The 20,224-nt window shown below is 43.3% G+C and overlaps 1 protein-coding gene and 1 non-coding gene across 3 annotated transcripts in view; both read right to left on the bottom strand.

The window, feature by feature from the left end:
* Positions 1 to 1,818: 1,818 nt before the first annotated feature.
* LOC106561358 (uncharacterized) lies at positions 1,819 to 13,832 on the bottom strand. Its single transcript, XR_014379123.1, has 3 exons — positions 13,283 to 13,832; positions 3,838 to 3,941; positions 1,819 to 3,676 (listed from the first exon to the last, which is right to left on the bottom strand). It is a non-coding gene; the product is annotated as an uncharacterized LOC106561358 (transcript).
* A 379-nt stretch (positions 13,833 to 14,211) lies between these two features.
* The window catches only part of LOC106561359 (fibroblast growth factor 6), a 73,712-nt gene continuing 67,699 nt past the window's right edge, over positions 14,212 to 20,224 (bottom strand). For both annotated transcript variants that reach the window (XM_082957328.1, XM_014125225.3), the window contains one exon: positions 14,212 to 18,145. In XM_082957328.1, the coding sequence (XP_082813454.1) occupies positions 17,969 to 18,145 (177 nt within the window). In that variant the 3' untranslated portion in view covers positions 14,212 to 17,968. The remainder of the gene's footprint in view (positions 18,146 to 20,224) is intronic.

The raw sequence follows: 20,224 nt of genomic DNA, 5'->3' as shown, positions 1-20,224 counted from the left end.
GATTTACTTATATGAACCGTAACTCAGTAAAATTTTTGAAATTGTTGCATGTTTTTTATATTTTTGTTCAGTGTACATATTTTATGATAAAACAATAAGCTTCCATACAAAACATTGCACATTATAAATAACAATATGTGAATACATTTGAATAAATACATATTATATTGTGATGGCTCATTGCTTTTTCCTAATGGTGTCCAGCACCAGCTAACATTTGGTATGGTTTCAAATGACAGCGAAACACAACCTTGATATACACTACATGACCAAAGGTATGTGGACACCTGCTCATCATACATCTCATTCCAAAATCATGGGCATTAATATAGAGTTGGTCCCCCCTTTGCTGCTATAACAGCCTCCACTCTTTTGGGAAGGCTTTCCACTAGATGTTGGATCATTGCTGTGGGGACTTGTTTCCATTCAGCCACAAGAGCATTAGTGAGGTCGGGCGCTGATGTGGGGCGATTAGGCCTGGCTCACAGTCGGCGTTCCAATTCAGCCCAAAGGTGTTTGATAGGGTTGAGGTCAGGGCACTGTGCAGGCCAGTCAAGTTATTCCATACCGATCTCAACAAACCATTTCTGTATGGACCTTGCCTTGTGTACAGGGGCATTGTCATGCTGAAAACAGGAAAGGGCCTTCCCCACACTGTTCCCACAAAGGTGGAAGCACAGAATTGTCTAGAATGTCATTGTATGGGCTCCCGAGTGACGCAGCGGTCTACGGCACTGCACTGCAATGCTAGAGGCGACACTACAGACCCTGTTTCAATTCTAGGCTGTATCACAACCGGCTGTGATTAGGAGCCCCATAGGACGGCGCATAGGCCGTCATTGTAAATAAGAATCTATTCTTAACGGACTAGCCTTGTTAAATAAAGGATAAATAAATAAAAATACAAAATGCTGTAGTGTTAAGATTTCCCTTCACTGGAACTAAGGGACCTAGCCAAAACCATGAAAAACCACCCCAGACCATTATTCCTCCTACACCAAACGTTACAGTTGGCACTATGCATTGGGGCAGGTAGCATTCTCCTGGCATCTGCCAAAGCCAGATTAGTTTGTCGGACTGCCAGATGGTAAAGTGTGATTCATCACTCCAGAGAATGAGTTTCCACTGCTCCAGAGTCCAATGGTGGCGAGCTTTACACCACTCCAGCTGACACTTGGCATTGGGCATGGTGAACTTAGGCTTGTATGCAGCTGCTCAACCATGGACACCCATTTCACAAATCTCCCGATGAACAGTTATTTTGCTGACGTTGCTTCCAGAGGCAGTTTGGAACTCGGTAGTGAGTGTTGCAACCGCTACGCATTTCAGCAGTCCTGTTTTGTGAGCTTGTGGGGCCTACCACTTCGCGGCTCAGCCATTGTTGCTCCTAGACATTTCCACTTCACAATAACAGCACTTACAGTTGACTGGGGAAGCTCTAGCAGGGTAGAAATGTGATGAACTGACTTGTTAGGAAGGTGGCATCCTATGACAGTGCCACATTGAAAGTCACTGTGCTCTTCAGTAAGGCCATTCTACTGAAAATGTTTGTCTATGGAGATTGCATGGCTGTGTGCTCGGTTTTATACACCTGCCAGCAACGGGTGTGGCTGAAATAGCCGAACCCACTAATTTGAAGGGGTGTCCACTTACATTTGTATATGTATGTATGTATGTATATATATATATATATAGTGTATTTACCATATTTAAACATTGTGAACATCCACCACAACCTATAGATTGACAAAATATAGTAATTCCATAACATATCTATTGAAAAATGGTCTGCAATTAATAGAAGTTACAATGCATTAATGCAATGTTGTATCAAATAATATTTACTTGTCAATTACAATAATTCATACAGAAATGTTGGTCCATTTTGACATGCATAGCAAAATCTCATGCAAACAAATTATTGCAACATCATCAGGCTCAATGCCAAACCAGTTTAAAATGTTACTTTTTAAAAGGAGTTAAAAGGACAACATGACACTGGTTCAACCCAGGCGTTACCCAAAAAGGACAATTTATGTTGAATGTTGCCAAACAGGCCCCTCATCAACTGCTACTCAAACGTCTCTCTGTATGAATTGATATACGATTCTAAGTAATGTAGAAAAGGAAATGGGTGACCTGCCTTAACTTTTTATACGCTGTTATAAAAACAAGAAGTGCCCATTTCATAATGTGCCTGCATATTTTCAGGATCAGTGTTACAATGATTTGATTGGTTTTCTCTGTGTCAAGGATGAAAGTCCAAACTGTTTGAAAGTCTTTTGCAATGTAAATATTTAAAAAGTGCAGGGGCGGACTGGCCATCAGGCATTTCGTGAAAAATGCCAGATGGGCCGGTCGATTCTTTACCTCATGGGCCTGCCTAACTTGGGTTTTTTTGTGCAAAATTATCATCATCATCAGGCTAAGAATAGGGGCCACAAGGGGAAGAAAAATAATAATAATTGGCCGCTGTCAGGGCCTTGAGGAAAAAAAATGGGCCGATGTGTTACAAATGCCAGGGCCGATTTCTGGTCCCAGTGAAAAAGTGCATCACACCCTTGCATAACCAAAAGGTTGGCTTCTCACTGCACTATACACATGTTCTCATCCACCCGTTCTCATCCACTCATTAATGACCTTAGGAAGCACTACCTCAGCATATACCGTAAGACTGTTTCTCATGATGCTCACTGATCAGCTTTCTAATTCACCTCCTTGTTTCAATCTAACGTGCTCCTTCTCAAGTTGTATTGTGACCCCTCCATCCAGACTACGATTTCAAAATCACAAACTCATGAGGATTGAGGCACTGGTGCATGGCATTACTGTATATCCCTTAATGTTATTTAGCAAAAAGTTTAAACATTTTCCAGACAAGCTTCAAATTCAAAGCCCATTTCTCTGGCCTTTCGAGTCAAGCTATTGGCCAATGCTTCACTCCTTCTCTGCATTTTCCTTTTTTTAAATATATTTTTAAGCTATTTTCTGACTTTATTGAACAGTTAGAGCAGGACTCGGCAACCTTGGTTCTGGAGTGACACAGGCACTTCATGTTTTTGATTTAACCAACCTGGAAGACCAGGTGTGTTGAATTTAGTCAATCACTGAACTGATCAATTAGCTCATTTGGTCTGGTGTGATGCCTAGTTGGGGCAAAATCCTGCAAGCACTCCAGGAACAGGGTTGCCTACCCCTAAGATAAAGAGAGAGGATGATAGTGGGGAAAGAGAGTGGGCAGTAGGTTGGATTCAAACCTATGCCAACACTGTAGACGTGTGCCGGAGGCATCTGCTTAGACCGCTAGACCACCCTGGGCCACTTTGTCTGCCTTTTGCACAGCCATTTTGATAGGGCTGCCTGGGCTATTGGAATGCAACACCCGCAAAGGGTCGTCACAAGAAGTGATGGTCTCCTTGGAAATGGCGCCAGCTCGTTCTTGGTCCTGTTGCATAGCCAGGTCCTGATCCTCCATGATGGAGTCTGCATCTGGGTTCTCCTGTTGGCTCCTCTTCCTTCTGTAAACCATGTGTCTCTTTAACAAGTCATACCCTTTCACAGGGATCTCAGCCCTTTCCAGTAGGAGCAACAGTCCATTGCTGGATGAATAGAACACGTCAACATGGTTCTCCATCCGCCTGTGCTGGAAAAGGCACTCTTTCCTGCTGAACATCATCTGGTAGGAAGTGACAACAGAAACACAACTTGAATTTCACATGAATACGTTAAGTGATTCTACGAAAATTAATTACACAATGAATGTGAAGTGATTTGGGAGAGCAGATATGACTGTTCCCATAGTGGCCATCCATGGATGACTTGCCATGCAATACCTACAGAACTGAACCACTTTTCCTCGACGTCCACACATAAGAAACGTTTACTTTTCAAGTCCAATATTGACACAAAGTCACTTGTTTCTGTTCTTATTGGGAGGACAACTATGGAAAAATAAAAAAAACATGTCACAATTTCATACTGTACATAAAGACAGACAATGTATTCCTTTTGGTAAATGATTAAACGATCCTAAATAAGGCACTTTGTTGAATTAGTTAATTTTGACATTATCTGTAAAAGTTTCTTTAGTTTGAGTGTGAAAACTTGAATGAAATCTATTTGTGTGAAATTAACTATAAAATAAAGCATACCCAGCTAGCACATAACGTTCTGAGAACCATATGTTTCTTAGAGCTTGGTGAGAGCGTGGCTGTCCTATGGTTATTTTGCATACAACCTTCCCACAACTTTCTGAGAATGGTGCAGGATAGTAAGGCCGGGATGTTACCAGTATCATAATATTTATTTTTCCATGGCAAAAATGAAAACGCAGAGCAACACTCTTTGGTCCTTTAAAAGCTGCTGTATGTAAAATATTGTGTCCTATGGCTTGAAAATATTAAAGTAAATGTGCCTCTGGATGACAACATAATGTTTTTTTTTCCAACATTAGGGCAGTTTTCCTAAAGAAGTTAAAGCCGCTTCGTGTTTTGTTTCCTTGCCGCGATAGTAATGAGTGTCACAATACTGGTGTCATAGTCCGTGTATGTAGGTGGCAGGGAAGTCAGGCGCAAAAGAAAACAGAGTGGTTAAAAAATTGAGTATTTATTTCCAAAACTAACTCCAAAACCCACGTAGAAAATAATCCGGGTAAACAATAACCCGTCGCACACCGATACATAAACAACACGTACATAACAAACAATCACCGACAGAGAAATGAGGGGAAGCAGAGGGTTAAATACACAACATATAATTACTGGGATATGACACAGGTGTGTAAAGAGACCAGACAAAACCAATGGAAAATAAAAAACTGATCAATGGTGGCTAGAAGACCGGTGACGTTGATCGCCGAACACCACCCGAACAAGGAGGGGCATCAACTTCGATAGAAGTCGTGACAGTACCCCAACCCCCCAGCCCCCCCCCCACCCCCAACGCGCGGCTCCAGCAATGCGTGAACACCGGCCTCGGGGACGACCCGGAGGACGAGGCGCAGGGCGATCCGGATGGAGACGATGGAACTCGCTCAGCATGGAAGGATCTAACACGTCCTCCACCGGAACCCAGCATCTCTCCTCCGGACCGTACCCCTCCCAGTCCACGAGGTACTGAAGACCCCTCGCCCGACATCTCGAATCCAGGATGGATCGAACGGAGTACGCCGGGGCCCCCTCAATGTCCAGAGGGGGCGGAGGAACCTACCGCACCTCGGCCTCCTGGAGCGGACCAGCCACCACCGGCCTGAGGAGAGACACATGGAACGAGGGGTTAATGCGGTAATTGGGGGAAGCTTTAACCTATAACATACCTCGTTCAATCTCCTCAGGACTTTAAACGGCCCCACAAACCGCGGACTCAGCTTCCGGCAGGGCAGGCGGAGGGGCAGGCTTCTGGTCGAGAGCCAGACCCTGTCCGCCTCACTGCGGCGACGGTCTGCACCAGCTTTTTGACGTCGTACGGTGCGCTGAAGGCGTCCCAGGTCTCCTCCGCGCGCCGGAACCAGTGGTCCACCGCAGGAGCCTCGGTCTGACTCTGATGCCAAGGGGCCAGAACCGGCTGATAACCCAACACACACTGAAATGGAGTGAAGTTAGTGGAGGAGTGGCGGAGCGAGTTCTGAGCCATTTCTGCACAGGGCACAAACGCCGCCCACTCCCCCGGCCGATCCTGGCAATAAGACCTCAGAAACCTACCCACATCCTGGTTAACTCTCTCCACCTGCCCGTTACTCTCAGGGTGAAACCCCGAGGTAAGGCTAACCGAGACCCCCAGACGTTCCATGAACGCCTTCCAAACCCTTGACGTGAACTGGGGCCCTCGATCAGACACTATATCCTCAGGCACCCCGTAGTGCCGAAAGACGTGTGTAAACAGAGCCTCCGCTGTCTGTAGGGCCGTAGGGAGACCGGGCATAGGGAGGAGACGACAGGACTTAGAAAAGCGATCCACAACGACCAGGATCGTGGTGTTACCTTGTGATGGTGGAAGATCGGTTATGAAATCCACCGACAAGTGCGACCACGGCCGTTGTGGAACGGGTAAGGGTTGTAACTTACCCCTGGGTAGGGGTCTAGGAGCCTTGCACTGGGCGCACACTGAGCAGGAGGAAACATAAACCCTCACGTCCTTAGCTAAGGTGGGCCACCAGTACCTCCCACTAAGACAGCGCATTGTCCGACGAATCCCAGGATGAACAGAGGAGGGTGACGTGTGAGCCCAGTAGATCAATCGGTCGCGGACAGAACGTACAGACGCCCAGCTGGACACTGAGGGGGAACGGGCTCTGCACGTCACGTCCGCTCAATGTCCGCGTCCAGCTCCCATACTACCGGTGCCACCAAACAAGAGGCTGGGATGATGGAAGTGGGATCCATGGACCGCTCCTCTGTGTCATACAGCCGGGACAGTGCGTCTGCCTTGACATTCTGGGAACCTGGTCTATAAGAGAGGGTAAACACAAAACGGGTGAAAAACATGGCCCACCTTGCCTGGCGAGGATTCAGTCTCCTCGCCTCCCGGATGTACTCCAGATTGCGGTGGTCAGTCCAGATGAGAAAAGGGTGTTTAGCCCCCTCAAGCCAGTGTCTCCACACCTTCAGAGCCTTGACGATAGCCAACAGCTCCCTGTCCCCACATCATAGTTTTGCTCCGCCGGTCTAAGCTTCTTAGAGAAGAAGGCACAGGGGCGGAGCTTAGGTGGCGTACCTGAACGCTGAGAGAGCACAGCTCCTATCCCAGCCTCAGATGCGTCCACCTCCACTATGAATTGCAGAGACGGATCCGGATGAGCCAACACAGGAACCGAGGTAAACAGAGCCTTCAGTTTCCTAAAAGCCCTGTCCGCCCCAGCTGACCACTGCAAGCGCACCGGACCCCCCTTCAGCAGTGAGGTAATAGGAGCAGCTATCTGACCAAAACCCCGGATAAAGCTCCGGTAGTAATTGGCAAACCCTAAAAATCGCTGCACTTCCTTTACCGTGGTGGGAGTCGGCCAATTACGCATGGCTGTAATACGGTCACTCTCCATCTCCACTCCTGACATAGATAGGCGATATCCTAAGAAAGAGACGGACTGTTTAAAGAACAACCATTTCTCAGCCTTGACATACAGGTCATGCTCCAACAGGCGACCAAGCACTTTGCGCACCAGGGACACATGCTCGGCGCGTGTAGCGGAGTAAATCAGAATGTCATCGATATACACCACTACACCCTGCCCGTGCAGGTCCCTGAAAATCTCATCGACAAAAGATTGGAAGATTGATGGAGCATTTTTTAACCCGTACGGCATGACAAGGTACTCATAATGCCCTGAGGTAGTACTAAATGCTGTCTTCCACTCGTCTCCATCTCGGATACGCACCAGGTTGTATGCACTCCTGAGATCCAGTTTTGTGAAGAAGCGCGCGCCGTGCATTAATTCAATCACCGGGGAAATCAGAGGTAGCGGGTAACTGTACCCCACTGTAATTTTATTAAGACCTCGATAATCAATGCACGGTCGCAGACCCCCATCCTTCTTCTTCACAAAAAAGAAACTCGAGGAGACGGGTGAGATGGAGGGCCTAATGTATCCCTGACGCAGGGATTCGGAAACATGTCTCCATAGCCACCGTCTCCGCTTGCGACAGGGGATACACGTGACTCTTGGGAAGTGTAGCACCTGCCATGAGATTTATCGCACAATCCCCCTGTCGATGAGGTGGTAATTGAGTCGCCTTCCTTTTACAGAAGGCGAGAGCCAAATCGGCATATTTAGGGGGAATGCGCACGGTGGAGACCTGGTCTGGACTTTCCACCGTAGTAGCACCAACGGAAACCCCTACACACCTACCTGAGCACTCTCGCGACCACCCCGTAAGAGCCCTCTGTAGCCAAGAAAAAGTGGGGTTATGACTAGTTAACCAGGGCAGACCCAGCACCACTGGATACGCAGGAGTGTCAATAAGGAAAATACTAATTTTCTCCTTGTGACCCCCCTGCGTCACCATAGTCAAAGGAGCCGTGGCCTCCCTAATCAACCCTGACCCTAATGGTCGACTATCTAAGGTGTGAATGGGAAAAGGTACTTTCACCGGTACAATAGGGATCCCTACACTATGAGCCAACGTTTGATAAATAAAGTTCCCAGCCACGCCTGAATCTACTAGTGCCTTATGAATGAGAAGGAAAAAAAAAAGACTCATTTTTTATTTAAAAAAAAAAATATCAGGAAAAGTGACAGACACAAATGCCTACTCACCTGGTGTGGCGCAAGAGCGCCCTGGCTGTTACCTCGATTCCCAGAAGAACCTACCTGGCACCAACCAGCAGTGTGTCCTCTGCGGTCACCGATGGTACACGAGCGGGAACACCCTCCGGTCTCCCTGTGCACCCTCTCTCCTGGCTCCATGGTTATAGGAGAGGGGGTGCAGGAGGATGAAACCACCAGACCCTGATCTGGACGTTCGCGATCAGCCAGCCAGTTGTCCAACCGGATGGACAGATCCACCAGCTGGTCGAAGGTTAGGGTGGTGTCTCTACAGGCCAGCTCCCGACGGACGTCCTCCCGCAGACTGCAGCGATAATGATCTATCAGGGCCCCGTGATTCCATCCTGCACCGGCTGCCAGGGTCCTGAACTCCAATGCGAAATCCTGGGCGCCTCAGATGGTAGAGGCGCTCACCCGCCGCTCTGCCCTCGGGTGGGTGGTCGAAGACTGCCCAGAAACGGCGGATGAACTCCTCATATCGGTCCAACGCCGTATCTCCTCCTTCAACCATAGCGCTGGCTCATTCCAGGGCTCTCCCGGTGAGGCACGAGACGAGGGGGAAAATCTTCTCACGGTCTGATGGAACTGGGTGAACCGTGGCCAGATAAAGTTCTAATTGGAGCAGGAAACCCCGGCAGTTGGCAGTACTTCCGTCGTAACCCTGAGGCATGGCTAGACGGATACCACCCGGTTCAGGTTGACAAGGGGCGTTTTGGATCGACCCTGGTTGGGCTGGTGGAGGCGCTGGCTGAATCTCCCGTCTCTCCAAGCGGTCCATCAGCTGAACAGCGCGATCCATAGCAGCGCATAGATGTAATAGTCTTTCTGCATTCTTCTGGATGCGCTCCTCCACCTCCCTGTCCGGGATCTCTTCTCCTGCTGACTTATAAAATTGGTCGGTGATTCTGTCATAGTCCGTGTATGTAGGTGGCAGGGAAGTCAGGCGCAGGAGAAAACAGAGTGGTTAAAAAATGGAGTATTTATTTCCAAAACTAACTCCAAAACCCACGTAGAAAATCATCTGGGTAAACAATAACCCGTCGCACACCAATACATAAACAACACGTACATAACAAACAATCACCGACAGAGAAATGAGGGGAAGCAGAGGGTTAAATACACAACATATAATTACTGGGATATGAAACAGGTGTGTAAAGAGACCAGACAAAACCAATGGAAAATGAAAAACTGATCAATGGTGGCTAGAAGACCGGTGACGTCGATCGTCGAACACCACCCGAACAAGGAGGGGCATCAACTTTGGTAGAAGTCGTGACAACTGGTATCAATCCCTACAGGATAGTTGCTTGGCTTTGGAACATTCTCAACACACACACACACACACTTGGAATATTCTCTAACAGTTCAGAAACAACATTCTTCTGTGGGAATTTCAGAACTCAAGGATAAAGTTTCCTACAGGTTTCCTAATGGTTCTATTTAAAATCATGTTCTCAAATTGTTTCCGAGAAGGTCAAGAAAACTTTCCATAAAAACCACAAGCAAACTTTAGTAACGTTCAGAGAGACCGTTCTAAGATTGTTATTGAAAAACATACATTCCGTTCTCAGCATCAACAAAACTCTCCATCCTCTATCTTAAGTGTGTTGGCCATGCCCACTAATTGGCCACACCGGATCTTAATGAGAGCTTGTTTCCTTTGAAATAGGGTCTGTTTGAATAGACTAAAGATAACAGCTTTGTATTGGTAAGATAACACGACATGTTAGCTTCATCCAGGTGGCGTAGTGGACTAATTCCATGGATAGAGAACAGAAGATTATAGGTTAGAATCTCACAGCTGCCTGTTTGCATGATTAATGCCTAAGGAAAGGAATTTCCATTGTCCTATCTGTGCTTGGAGTTCTTTTTTTTAACCCAATATAAGCTAGCAGTGTTATTAAAAGCTTATGGAAACATTTAGTGAATGTTTTAAAGGATGTTAAGAAAACCTATAATATCCGTTCTCAGAGCGTTAATAAAACCTCCCAGGAAAAGATTTAAGGAACCAGAGTAAAACTTCAAGACCTTCCTGCAACTTAAAAATAAACGTTCCCAGAACAGTCAATTTTCACTTCTGCTCTCAGAACGTTTAAAAAATGTGTTTTACCGGTCAGAAAACATATGGCTTCGTTCCTGTGAAACAAACAGAGCTGCCGGAAAACATGTGGCGAGACAGCATTTGCCTTTTCAATCTGGTGGGGCACCACTTTCAAAGCAGCAGCACCGAACAAGTTTACCCTATTCATTTGTTCACGCCGTAGAAAAACGTAGAAAATGTTTCGCAATGGAAAAGAAAGCAAGCGTTTCTTATTGGACAAGTTGACATAGTACCTCCCCCAATTAAAGCCTGTTTTCCTTGGTTTTGTCAAATGAACACTCGCTGCAACAGGTGGGTTCAGTCACAGTGGTCTCCTAGCTACAGCGTCTCATCAACCATGTCTCCCGACAACTACATTTGATTTCACCAGCACTTCATTTCTTTCTTTGCTCACGCTCCTCTCCTGGGCCTTCACTAGATAACACAGCCAAAGTCAAAATTGTCTATATCGTAAACATGTATGAAAACAAAAATGTGCTTCTTGGTCTTCATTTAAGGTTAGGCACAAGGTTAGCAGTGTGGTTAGGTTTAAAAACTGATTTTAAGATGAGACATTTTTTAAATAGGCGCGGTTTATAACTTTGTGGCTGTGTTAACTGGTGACTGTCCCTCCTGCCTGCCTCATGAGCGAACACAAATGTTCATGGAAAACAAGGTATGTGTTAATAAAAGCAGTTTATAAAAGTGGTTTAGTCGTCCTCCAAAACTAGCTAGAATGATCCAATCTATAGCTAGCTAACAAAACTAGTATCTTTAGTAGCCTAGCTAGATATCTGCCCTTAAGCAAGGAAGTTAACCCCCAACAACAACTGCTCCCGGGCAGTGGAAAAGGTGGAAAGTTTTAAGTTCCTCGGCGTACACATCACAGACAAACTGAAATGGTCCACTCACACAGACAGTGTGGTGAAGAAGGCGCAACAGCGCCTCTTCAACCTCAGGAGGCTTAAGAAATTTGGCTTGTCACCCAAAACCCTGACAAACTTTTACAGATGCACAATCGAGAACATCCTGTCGGGCTGTATCACAGCCTGGTACAGCAACTGCACCGCTCTCAACCGCAAGGCTCTCCCGAGGGTGGTGTAGTCTGCACACCGCATCACCAGCGGCAAACTACCTGCCCTCCATGACACCTACACCACCCGATGTCACAGGAAGGCCAAAAAGATCATCAAGGACAACAACCACCCGAGCCACTGCCTGTTTACACTGCTACCATCCAGAAGGGGAGGTCAGTACAGGTGCATCAAAGCTGGGACCGAGAGACTGAAAAACAGCTTTATCTCAAGGCCATCAGCTAAACAGCAATCACTAACTCAGAGAGGCTGCTGCCTACACTGAGACCCAATCACTGGCCACTTTAATAAATTGATCACTAGTCACTTTATACAATGCACTCTAAATAATGCCACTTTAATCATGTTTACATATCTTACATTAGTGATATCACATGTATTTTATACCATCTATTGCACCTTGCCTATGCCGCTCGGCCATCACTCATACATGTACATATTCTCATTCACCCCTTTAGATGTGTTTATTAGGTAGTTGTTGGGGACTTGTTAGATAACTTGTTAGATATTACTGCACTGCCGGAACTAGAAGCACAAGCATTTCGCTACACTAGCATTAACATTTGCATGTGACAAATAACATTTGATATGACATGGACGTCGATTAAGGCAGACTTCCCGCACCTCTCTGATTCGGGGGGGGTTAGGTTAAATGCAGAAGACACATTTTGGTGGAATGCATTCAGCTAGCTAAATGTGTATGGCACAGCCCCCAGCCCCCAGCCCCATAGTCATAGCACAGATGAAAAGGGAAGCTACTGCATCTATAATAATAATAATAATAATAATAATAATAATAATAATAATATTTTGACATAACCTACGAATAGGACCCATAGTTTTACCTGACTTGGGCCCAGCTTCCCAAAAGCAGTTAACTAAAGGCTACGTTCATCATTAGAACCGTTGTAGGAGCATCCTTAGATCTCTGAGCTGTTTCCTAAAACCAACGTTACTAAAGTTGCTCTTGAAAGACACTCGTTATTTAATGACCGCCTCAGACTACTCGAACAGCTAAGTACGTTGTGAATGCCTTTTTGCCCTTCTGCGTCACTTTATACACAAGATCTCAGTTAAACACAAAATCAAGATGTTTGTCTTTATGTGACCGCAGATTAACTTTAGAATGAATGTGACAGTGACTACAAATACAAAACTGCCCATTTCTTTGCAAAACAACATAAAGATGCTTTAAATGAAAACCCAGATGGCTGTATTAAAAGAAATACAGTATAGGCAGTATAGCCCTATATATTTGAATAATATTGAAATCCATTTTATGTTAATGAAATGTAGTTTTATTTAACTATTTGTACGCTACTTTCTGTAATGTTGGCCTGAATATATTTCATGGTGTAATGTGTACCAAATCTTGATTTAGTGCAATGTTATAGGGTAAGCATTAGAATAAGCCGCCTCAATATTTGTAGTCATATGTGATATCTCTAGGAGCTGTTACGTCATCAGTATTGTGGAAAAATTCAAGTATTAAGGTAAGATTGGAAAGGGAGATCCGAGAGCAGTGTTTTTTCTTTTGATCCTATCAGCATCGACACATTTAGCGAACATGCTCTCTGCGTGGTGTTTTGGGAAACGCATGCAGTAGGAAATATGCATTGTTGAAACCTAGGCTTACTAGTGTTTTATCACTATCGGAAAACCGGGCCCAGGTCATGAGATAAGGAAAGACTCCAGGCCCCTGAAAAGACACGCAATGCTTATGTCCCAACACTTTAGAAACTGTGGTGCCACATCTGAACCAAAAATATACGTTCCCACAACTTCCAAGGAACCAAATGTGCTAGCTGGGTAGTATGAAAATAGTTAATTAAAGAAAAATACACTTACCGAGAGAGTTTGTGGAGATGGCTTTCTTTACATGTCCATTCAAATTCACCTTCCATAAGTAATGTCCTGTATCGACAGACTCTGAGCGCGTGAGGATTCCATTGATTGTCCTGTGCGGCGGCAACAGGTCTAGGTGTACAGGGAAACAATTCACCGGAATGGATTGTTGTAGAGCGGCCAGCCAGATCACGAGGAGAGCCGGTTGCATGTTGGGGAAATGTGCCGGTTCACACGGTAATCCTGAGGTACTCAAGGTGCAGTGTTGAACACAATTGACGGGAACAGAGGCCAAAGATTATATTTGAAGACTGACAGCTCTGTGACTGGCCCAACCTTGTCGATATTTTTTTTTTTACTGACCGGATTTCAGGTTGAGTTACATAAACTCTTTAGATAACACGGCTAACAATACATTATGCTCGCTCTAACCTATAAAAAAAACAGGTGTCAAGCTCAACAGAATAATGTATGTGCGGGAAATGATGTATGTATTATGTAATCGTGTAGCCTACATTTCCAGGGAATATCACCACCGCCCCTCACTTTAAAGGTTAAAGGTAACTGGCCCATATGCCATTCCTGCTCTCTGATAATCGCCTTCACGGTGGTTTGGGTGATATTCTTCCCAAAACGTGGCCATATTTATTTTTGCCAGAAGGGGGAGCCCCCGCGTCACATATATCAAAGGAATTTGAGTGTGTTGAGAATTGCAGTATAGTCCTTGAAATAGTTACATTTATTTATCAACTGCCACAAAGAAACATGTAAATCGCTGGCATATTTTGCCTTGAGTACTGTATTACCTACTTCTCAATATAAAATACTCAGGGTGGCCTTGACCAAATCAACACATAGGATGTTCAATCATTCTAAATCCAGTTCACAATTGACATACACCACAGGCATAAAACAACAACAACAATAACAACCCATATAAAACATGTTTTATTATTCATTCAGGAATACAGTTGACTGCTGTGCACAGCACATACGTACAAAAATAAAAGGAAAACCATTTTTAGTATATTAGCATTCTTACTCGTCATCATATTTTTTAAGAAACAAATGATTGAAGAAGTCTGTTATTTCAAACTAATTTACAATCATTTCATTAAATCAGAACTAAGGCAGAAGGTGAGGTATATGTTAAAAAAGAGGAGGGGGATTCAGAAGGAAGCACACTCCCCTCTGTGCAGGAATAGAAAACTGAGAGAACTCAAACTTAGGCTGCCGACACACAGGGACACACACTGAATCGCTACCACCACTCCCTTATCCACTACCACCCATAGCACCTTTTCACAAGTTGGAGAGCCTGCAACGCACTGTATTGTAAGTTACTGTAGGCTTGAACACCATTTGAGTATCTAACACTCTTTAAGCAGCTTTAATACATTTGGTACAAAGACCTATGGTTAGGACTAACAGGTGTACACTGAACTAGGTGCCCCTTATGACATGAGAAGCCATTGTGACAGAGGCACAATTCTCACATTTCCAAATATCTATTTCAGTTCACGTATTTGCATGTTGTCATGATAGTGTCCTGTTGCCCATATGGACTAGCAAAAAAAAAAAAAGAATGATAAGGATGTTGTTATCAAAACAAATATTGTTCACCTTCATGAACATTCACATTGCATGTCTTATTATGATGACATTGTGGGGAGAAGAAAGGATGGAAAATAAGATTTTGCACCATCCAAATTCAATAAACCATGAATCCTGCTATGTTATCATCCCAGACGAACACATGCAAGAGAGTGGAAAAGCTTGTTTTCATTCATTCCTCAATTACTGATCATCATCCTGAATAGGTAGGTGGTGAAGACATTTTTCAGTTCCATTGTGACAATGAAAGTGGGCTTGATCTGGTGCTAGCTGTAGAGATTATTCTACTTGGCAGACTGAGCAACACTTTTAACTTGCATAACTATTACAGTAGCTATATCTCCTGGGAGCACCATGGTTCAAGCAACAGCACTACTAGTTATGCATATAAAATCGTGTTTTATCTCATAACGGTCCAAATCCAAAACAACCTTTGTGTTACATATTTTCATTGTCCGCCATCCCCCTTGATGGAAATAGCGCCTAGCTAGCACATCGATACAATTTCAGCTTGGTGAATTGATCTGATTGGAACTTTGCTTTCTCTTTGGCTGTGGCAAATATGGAGTATGATGACTGTTGACAATGAAATGAATGAAATGAAACACTAGCCACTTTAATAATGTCTCTGTATCTTGCATTACTCATCTCATATGTGTAAACTGTACTCTATACTATTCTACAGTATCTTAGTCACTTTAATTGTTTGTAAATATTGCATCACCCATCTCATATGTATATACTGTACTCTATACTATGCCACTGTATCTTAGTCCAATGCCTCACTGACATATATGTATATATATTCTTAATCCATTCCTTACTTAGATTTACGTGTATTTTGGGTATATGTTGTGAAACTGTTAAATATTACTTGTTAGATATTACTGCACTGTCGGAGCTAGAAGCACAAGCATTTCGCTACACCCACAATAACATCTGCTAAACACGTGTAGGTGACCAATAAAATTTGATTTGATTTGACACAGATGCTTCCTGTGTTCCATCCCAACCAGACACTGCATCAAGCCTCAGCCTGTCTCTTCTTACTACTGTAAGTACTTGTGTGAGGGTAAGTACCAGCTCACATCCATTTTACAGTGGGCTACCAATGCTGTGTTGGAATAAGAATTTAACAGGCGTAAAGTTAAAGGTTGGTAAAAGAGGTCAAAGATGACCTTTCCTGTGTATTTTACTCAGACGCACCAAACATACTTATAGCATTGTAATAGCCAAAGGTAAATCTTTAAATCAGATTATGCCACTTCATTCCCAATAAATCCATGCTCATTGGCGACCAGTCAAAGAGAGATACAGAATCAAACCACTTACACCTAAAAATCACCTTATGTCATTCATGCAAGGTTTTCATTGAGCTACACACCATTCATAAATAAATAAAGGAATAACAAACAAAACGTAGGTCAAAGGGGCATCAAAGGGGCCAAGTGATACTGGTGAACATGAACACCATGTGCTTAGACACAGTGAAAGAGGTCTATGACTCTGACCTTGGACTAAAATGGCTCTGGGTGGGGGAGGAAGGATACTTCTGGAATCTCAAGACTGTTGTTGAACAAAGGGTTTTTACAGTGTCAACTGGCCAAGGGGGGTCTGCTCAGGTACAGTATTCGAGGAGGAGAGCAAGCAAGCATTGACTTCAATTATGCTGCATACTGTACAAAGCCCAAACATCACTACTGTAAGCCTTTGGTGAATTGCTTTGAGACATTGCTTCTGTTTTTCTTTCACACAAGATCTTACAACTTAATAACCAGTTTAAACAATAAAAGAGAGAAACAGGTACGTACGAGTACAATCCTTATTATTATCTAAATATCAGATATTAGACATAATAGCCAGATTGTGATACCTGAAATGTTGTTAGCACATCTTAATTGCATGAAATAATGATCCCTTCTCAAAAAATGTAATAGGAATATTTACATATTTTTCTAATTAATGTAGCAGACCCTCATTTACAGAGTGAACGTGAAAACAAGCACTATTTATGCAGCTCAACATTTACTGCAGAAATGGAGATACTGTAAAAGTGCTAACATTTTTTTTCAAACCGGAAGATAAGTTAAGGTTTCAACCCTCATCAGTTTCAAAAAACGAATCAAACTGTTTGATCGATCGATACAGCAGGCTCCCGGTTAGTCCAAGACCAGACACACACATTTCAATCTGGTCTAAACATCAAGCCATCTCACACTCAGCCTCATAAAAGCCAGGATTGTCAAAGTTCTCCTAGCATGGTGGGTCTCCAGTTCTAGCTTCCCACATCAATGGCTTTGAGCTCCTGAGGGGCCCGGCCTGTCCAACAGTCTCAATTACTTAACTGATCTAATTTTGGAAAGAAAATAAACTGAAGATACTTTTGGCCCTCTAGGAATTGGGCTAAAGCCCCCTGGAGTGTCTGAGGGAGTGATGACTTGCGTGTCGTCCCTATTTCTGACTGAGGGGAGCGTTTCTCGCATGCAAGGGAAGGAGCCACAAGTAGGAATCAAAGGCAACCACCACCTCATCACAAAGCAAGGAAACAAATATTTGGTGAGTGCTCTAGTTGCCCTTACTAGACAATGATATAATGTTGACACAGATGATGGAAAATGTTTAGTTCTTGATGGATAATGACAAAAGTTCAAAGTAAACAGGCATTCTTCTCAGTAGAAATATCATGCACACATTATTTCATTCGGGAAATGGCGCTTTGAGGTAATAAAAAGTATCCATTCCACTTCTAGATGCTGAGATGAGCTGTCATCTACTGACAGGGCAAGGTCTTCACCATTTATGTATGGCAAGCACACATACAAAGTGAAGGGGACAGATGAAGCTTCTCCACCCCTTATATAATACTGATAAAATAATAAGCAGCAATTAATGGCATATCTGTAAGTTCTAATACAAAGTAAGCTACCGAAATATACATATAAAGACTGAATAAATACTATCATATAGTGGTATTTCTTTCTTTTTCAGTCCATTTGTATTGGTGTATACAGTATAATGTTACCTGGACAACAATCCACATGTGCAAATAAGTGAGTTATTGCCTGCCAGTTTTGCTCATATTCGGGGGAGGAAGTGTGTGACAGTCATGGCAGTGGTAGCCTTTTTGCCTCTCTTCAGACGGCCATGCTTGCTGAGAGCAATGTAGGAGCCTCTGTAAACGGAAGACTCATAGGCGTTGTAGTTGTTTGGAAGCATGCTCTCTCTGAACTTGCACTCATCATGGAAGACTGTCTGAAAATAACAAAGGAGAAAAGGTAAAAGAAAAAGTATGGCCAAGTTAAGTTTCAGTTACCAGTTTTATACAGTTGTACAAGTTGCACAGAAAAATACATGCCATGCATACATTTCATCCTCACCCAGAATTAGTTGACATGTAAAGTAGGGGAGCCATGCACTAACTAATTGTATCAAATTTGGGATTGATGGAAGAACCTGTAAAGCTTTGTTTCTGAATAGCACATATCTTGCTCCATCCAAAATTCATAATAAACTAAATTGTTTATCATGTATGTTCTTGAGGGGATATCTAACCAAAATTGCAGCATGTTCTCTTTTTTATTGAAAACTACAATAAAAAATTGAAATTGACTGATATAATCCTGAAATATCATACTCACTCAATATCAACAACAAAAAATGCACTGTGCATGTTGCTGTTTTGGAGGGGTTTACACATGCTATTGGGAGCATGCTAACAGGGACCTTACCTACCACTCCCATAGTTTGTGCTTGATGAAGACAATACTAAGCTGCAGCTAACTGAACAAAAACAAATGTTGGTTTACTACCTCCTATAGACTACAGGTCTATAGACGTATTTATGTGTAGTAATAAGATGAAGTAAACGTGAACTATCCTTTTAAAACATCAATGAATGTGTATTACACACAGGTAGCACTGCTGTACAACTTATTTCTCACCCATATGGGTAATTAATTAGCCTATTAACCAATGAATTATTAGTGCAATAATTAAAGAGATTATCTAGTACTTTTGTATACTTTTTAGCCAGTAGTTCTGAATGTAGCACTCACGAACCAAAAAGTGGTCCCTGAAAATTGCGTACTACGTCACATATGTGCACCAAGTAATTGCGCTCTCTCTCTCTCTACTGTGTCCACTGGGCCGTGCAACCTCATTGGATAAAGCTGGGCAGTCGTCTTGCTAGCTGTCAATCAAATGCTTGAGGGGCTGAAGCTCATTGGTTAGAACTCAAATTGCTAGTGGGCTGGCCTACATTGCAGGAAATGTAGGGAAAATGGCACAACACATCTTCAAGAAAACAGATAGTTTCAAAATAGGGATTTCGTGGCTGATTGAGGTAAGCCAGTAATTCTGATCATAGATTATGCATGCATGAACTACACATTGACACATCCAGCCCAAAGCGAGAGGTTTCAAAAATACTTTATTAGTTACCAAAATACCAGAGTATGTCTTTAATGTAAACGTGTTGTTAATTGCATACACTATGTAACTGTATCCTTTTTGTGATGTTCATTGATGCGCAATTGGAAAGCTGCATGGGCCTTCTTTTGCTCACCTTGCAAGTTGTTCATTTGTCTATCCTAATAAACATTTCACAAATAATATTTTTCAGAGTATTATTTTTCTGACCATTTTCTGCAATAATAAGTTGTGAAAAGACAGCATGTGCTGGGACTATCGACAAGACGGGGAGCTGATGACGTCCGTCAGAGATACCCTAATACAGTGGTCTCCAACCTTGGAGAGCTAATTTAAATTTTTTTCAAATAGGCACATTCTTCCCTTCTCTCTGCAACTCTTTCTGGGTCCTTAGGGTACAAGAGAAAGTAGTGCACTGTTTTCTGTCAATATACCTGGAAGAATAATGGTTAATAAACAACTCTAAGGGGGCCCTATAAAATCTGTAATTTTTTTTCTCAAATTCTGTTTTATATTTTCCCAAATTATGTTTTCTCAGTTTTCTTTTTCCTGGTTTTAGATGTTTTTTGTTTTTAACTCTCAAATGTACAATTGTTCATACAGAAACAACGGAATTGGAACGTTCTGAGGCCATGTTAATGCTTAAATCACATCAGAAGACAATTTTGGGGGGTGTCTAGAACAAAACGAACACATTTTGATTCGAGTGTAATTTCCTCTTTAATTGCGCATCTGGCCCTTTAATTGCGCATCTAGCAAGCGAGGAATGTGTCATCTAACGTGTCGGTCTAGCATGGTTCTGTACTGCTGCTGCTCATTTAATTGCAAAGTTTGCAAATAACACATAATAGATACAAATTATATACTTACTCATGATATACTTCTACCAGATAATCCTACTTT

This window comes from Salmo salar, chromosome 10 (assembly GCF_965601325.2).
Source record: "Salmo salar chromosome 10, fSalSal1, whole genome shotgun sequence".
Taxonomy (NCBI): Eukaryota; Metazoa; Chordata; class Actinopteri; order Salmoniformes; family Salmonidae; genus Salmo; species Salmo salar.
Note: the sequence above shows the minus strand (reverse complement) of the source record. Positions and strands in the feature narration are given on the sequence as shown.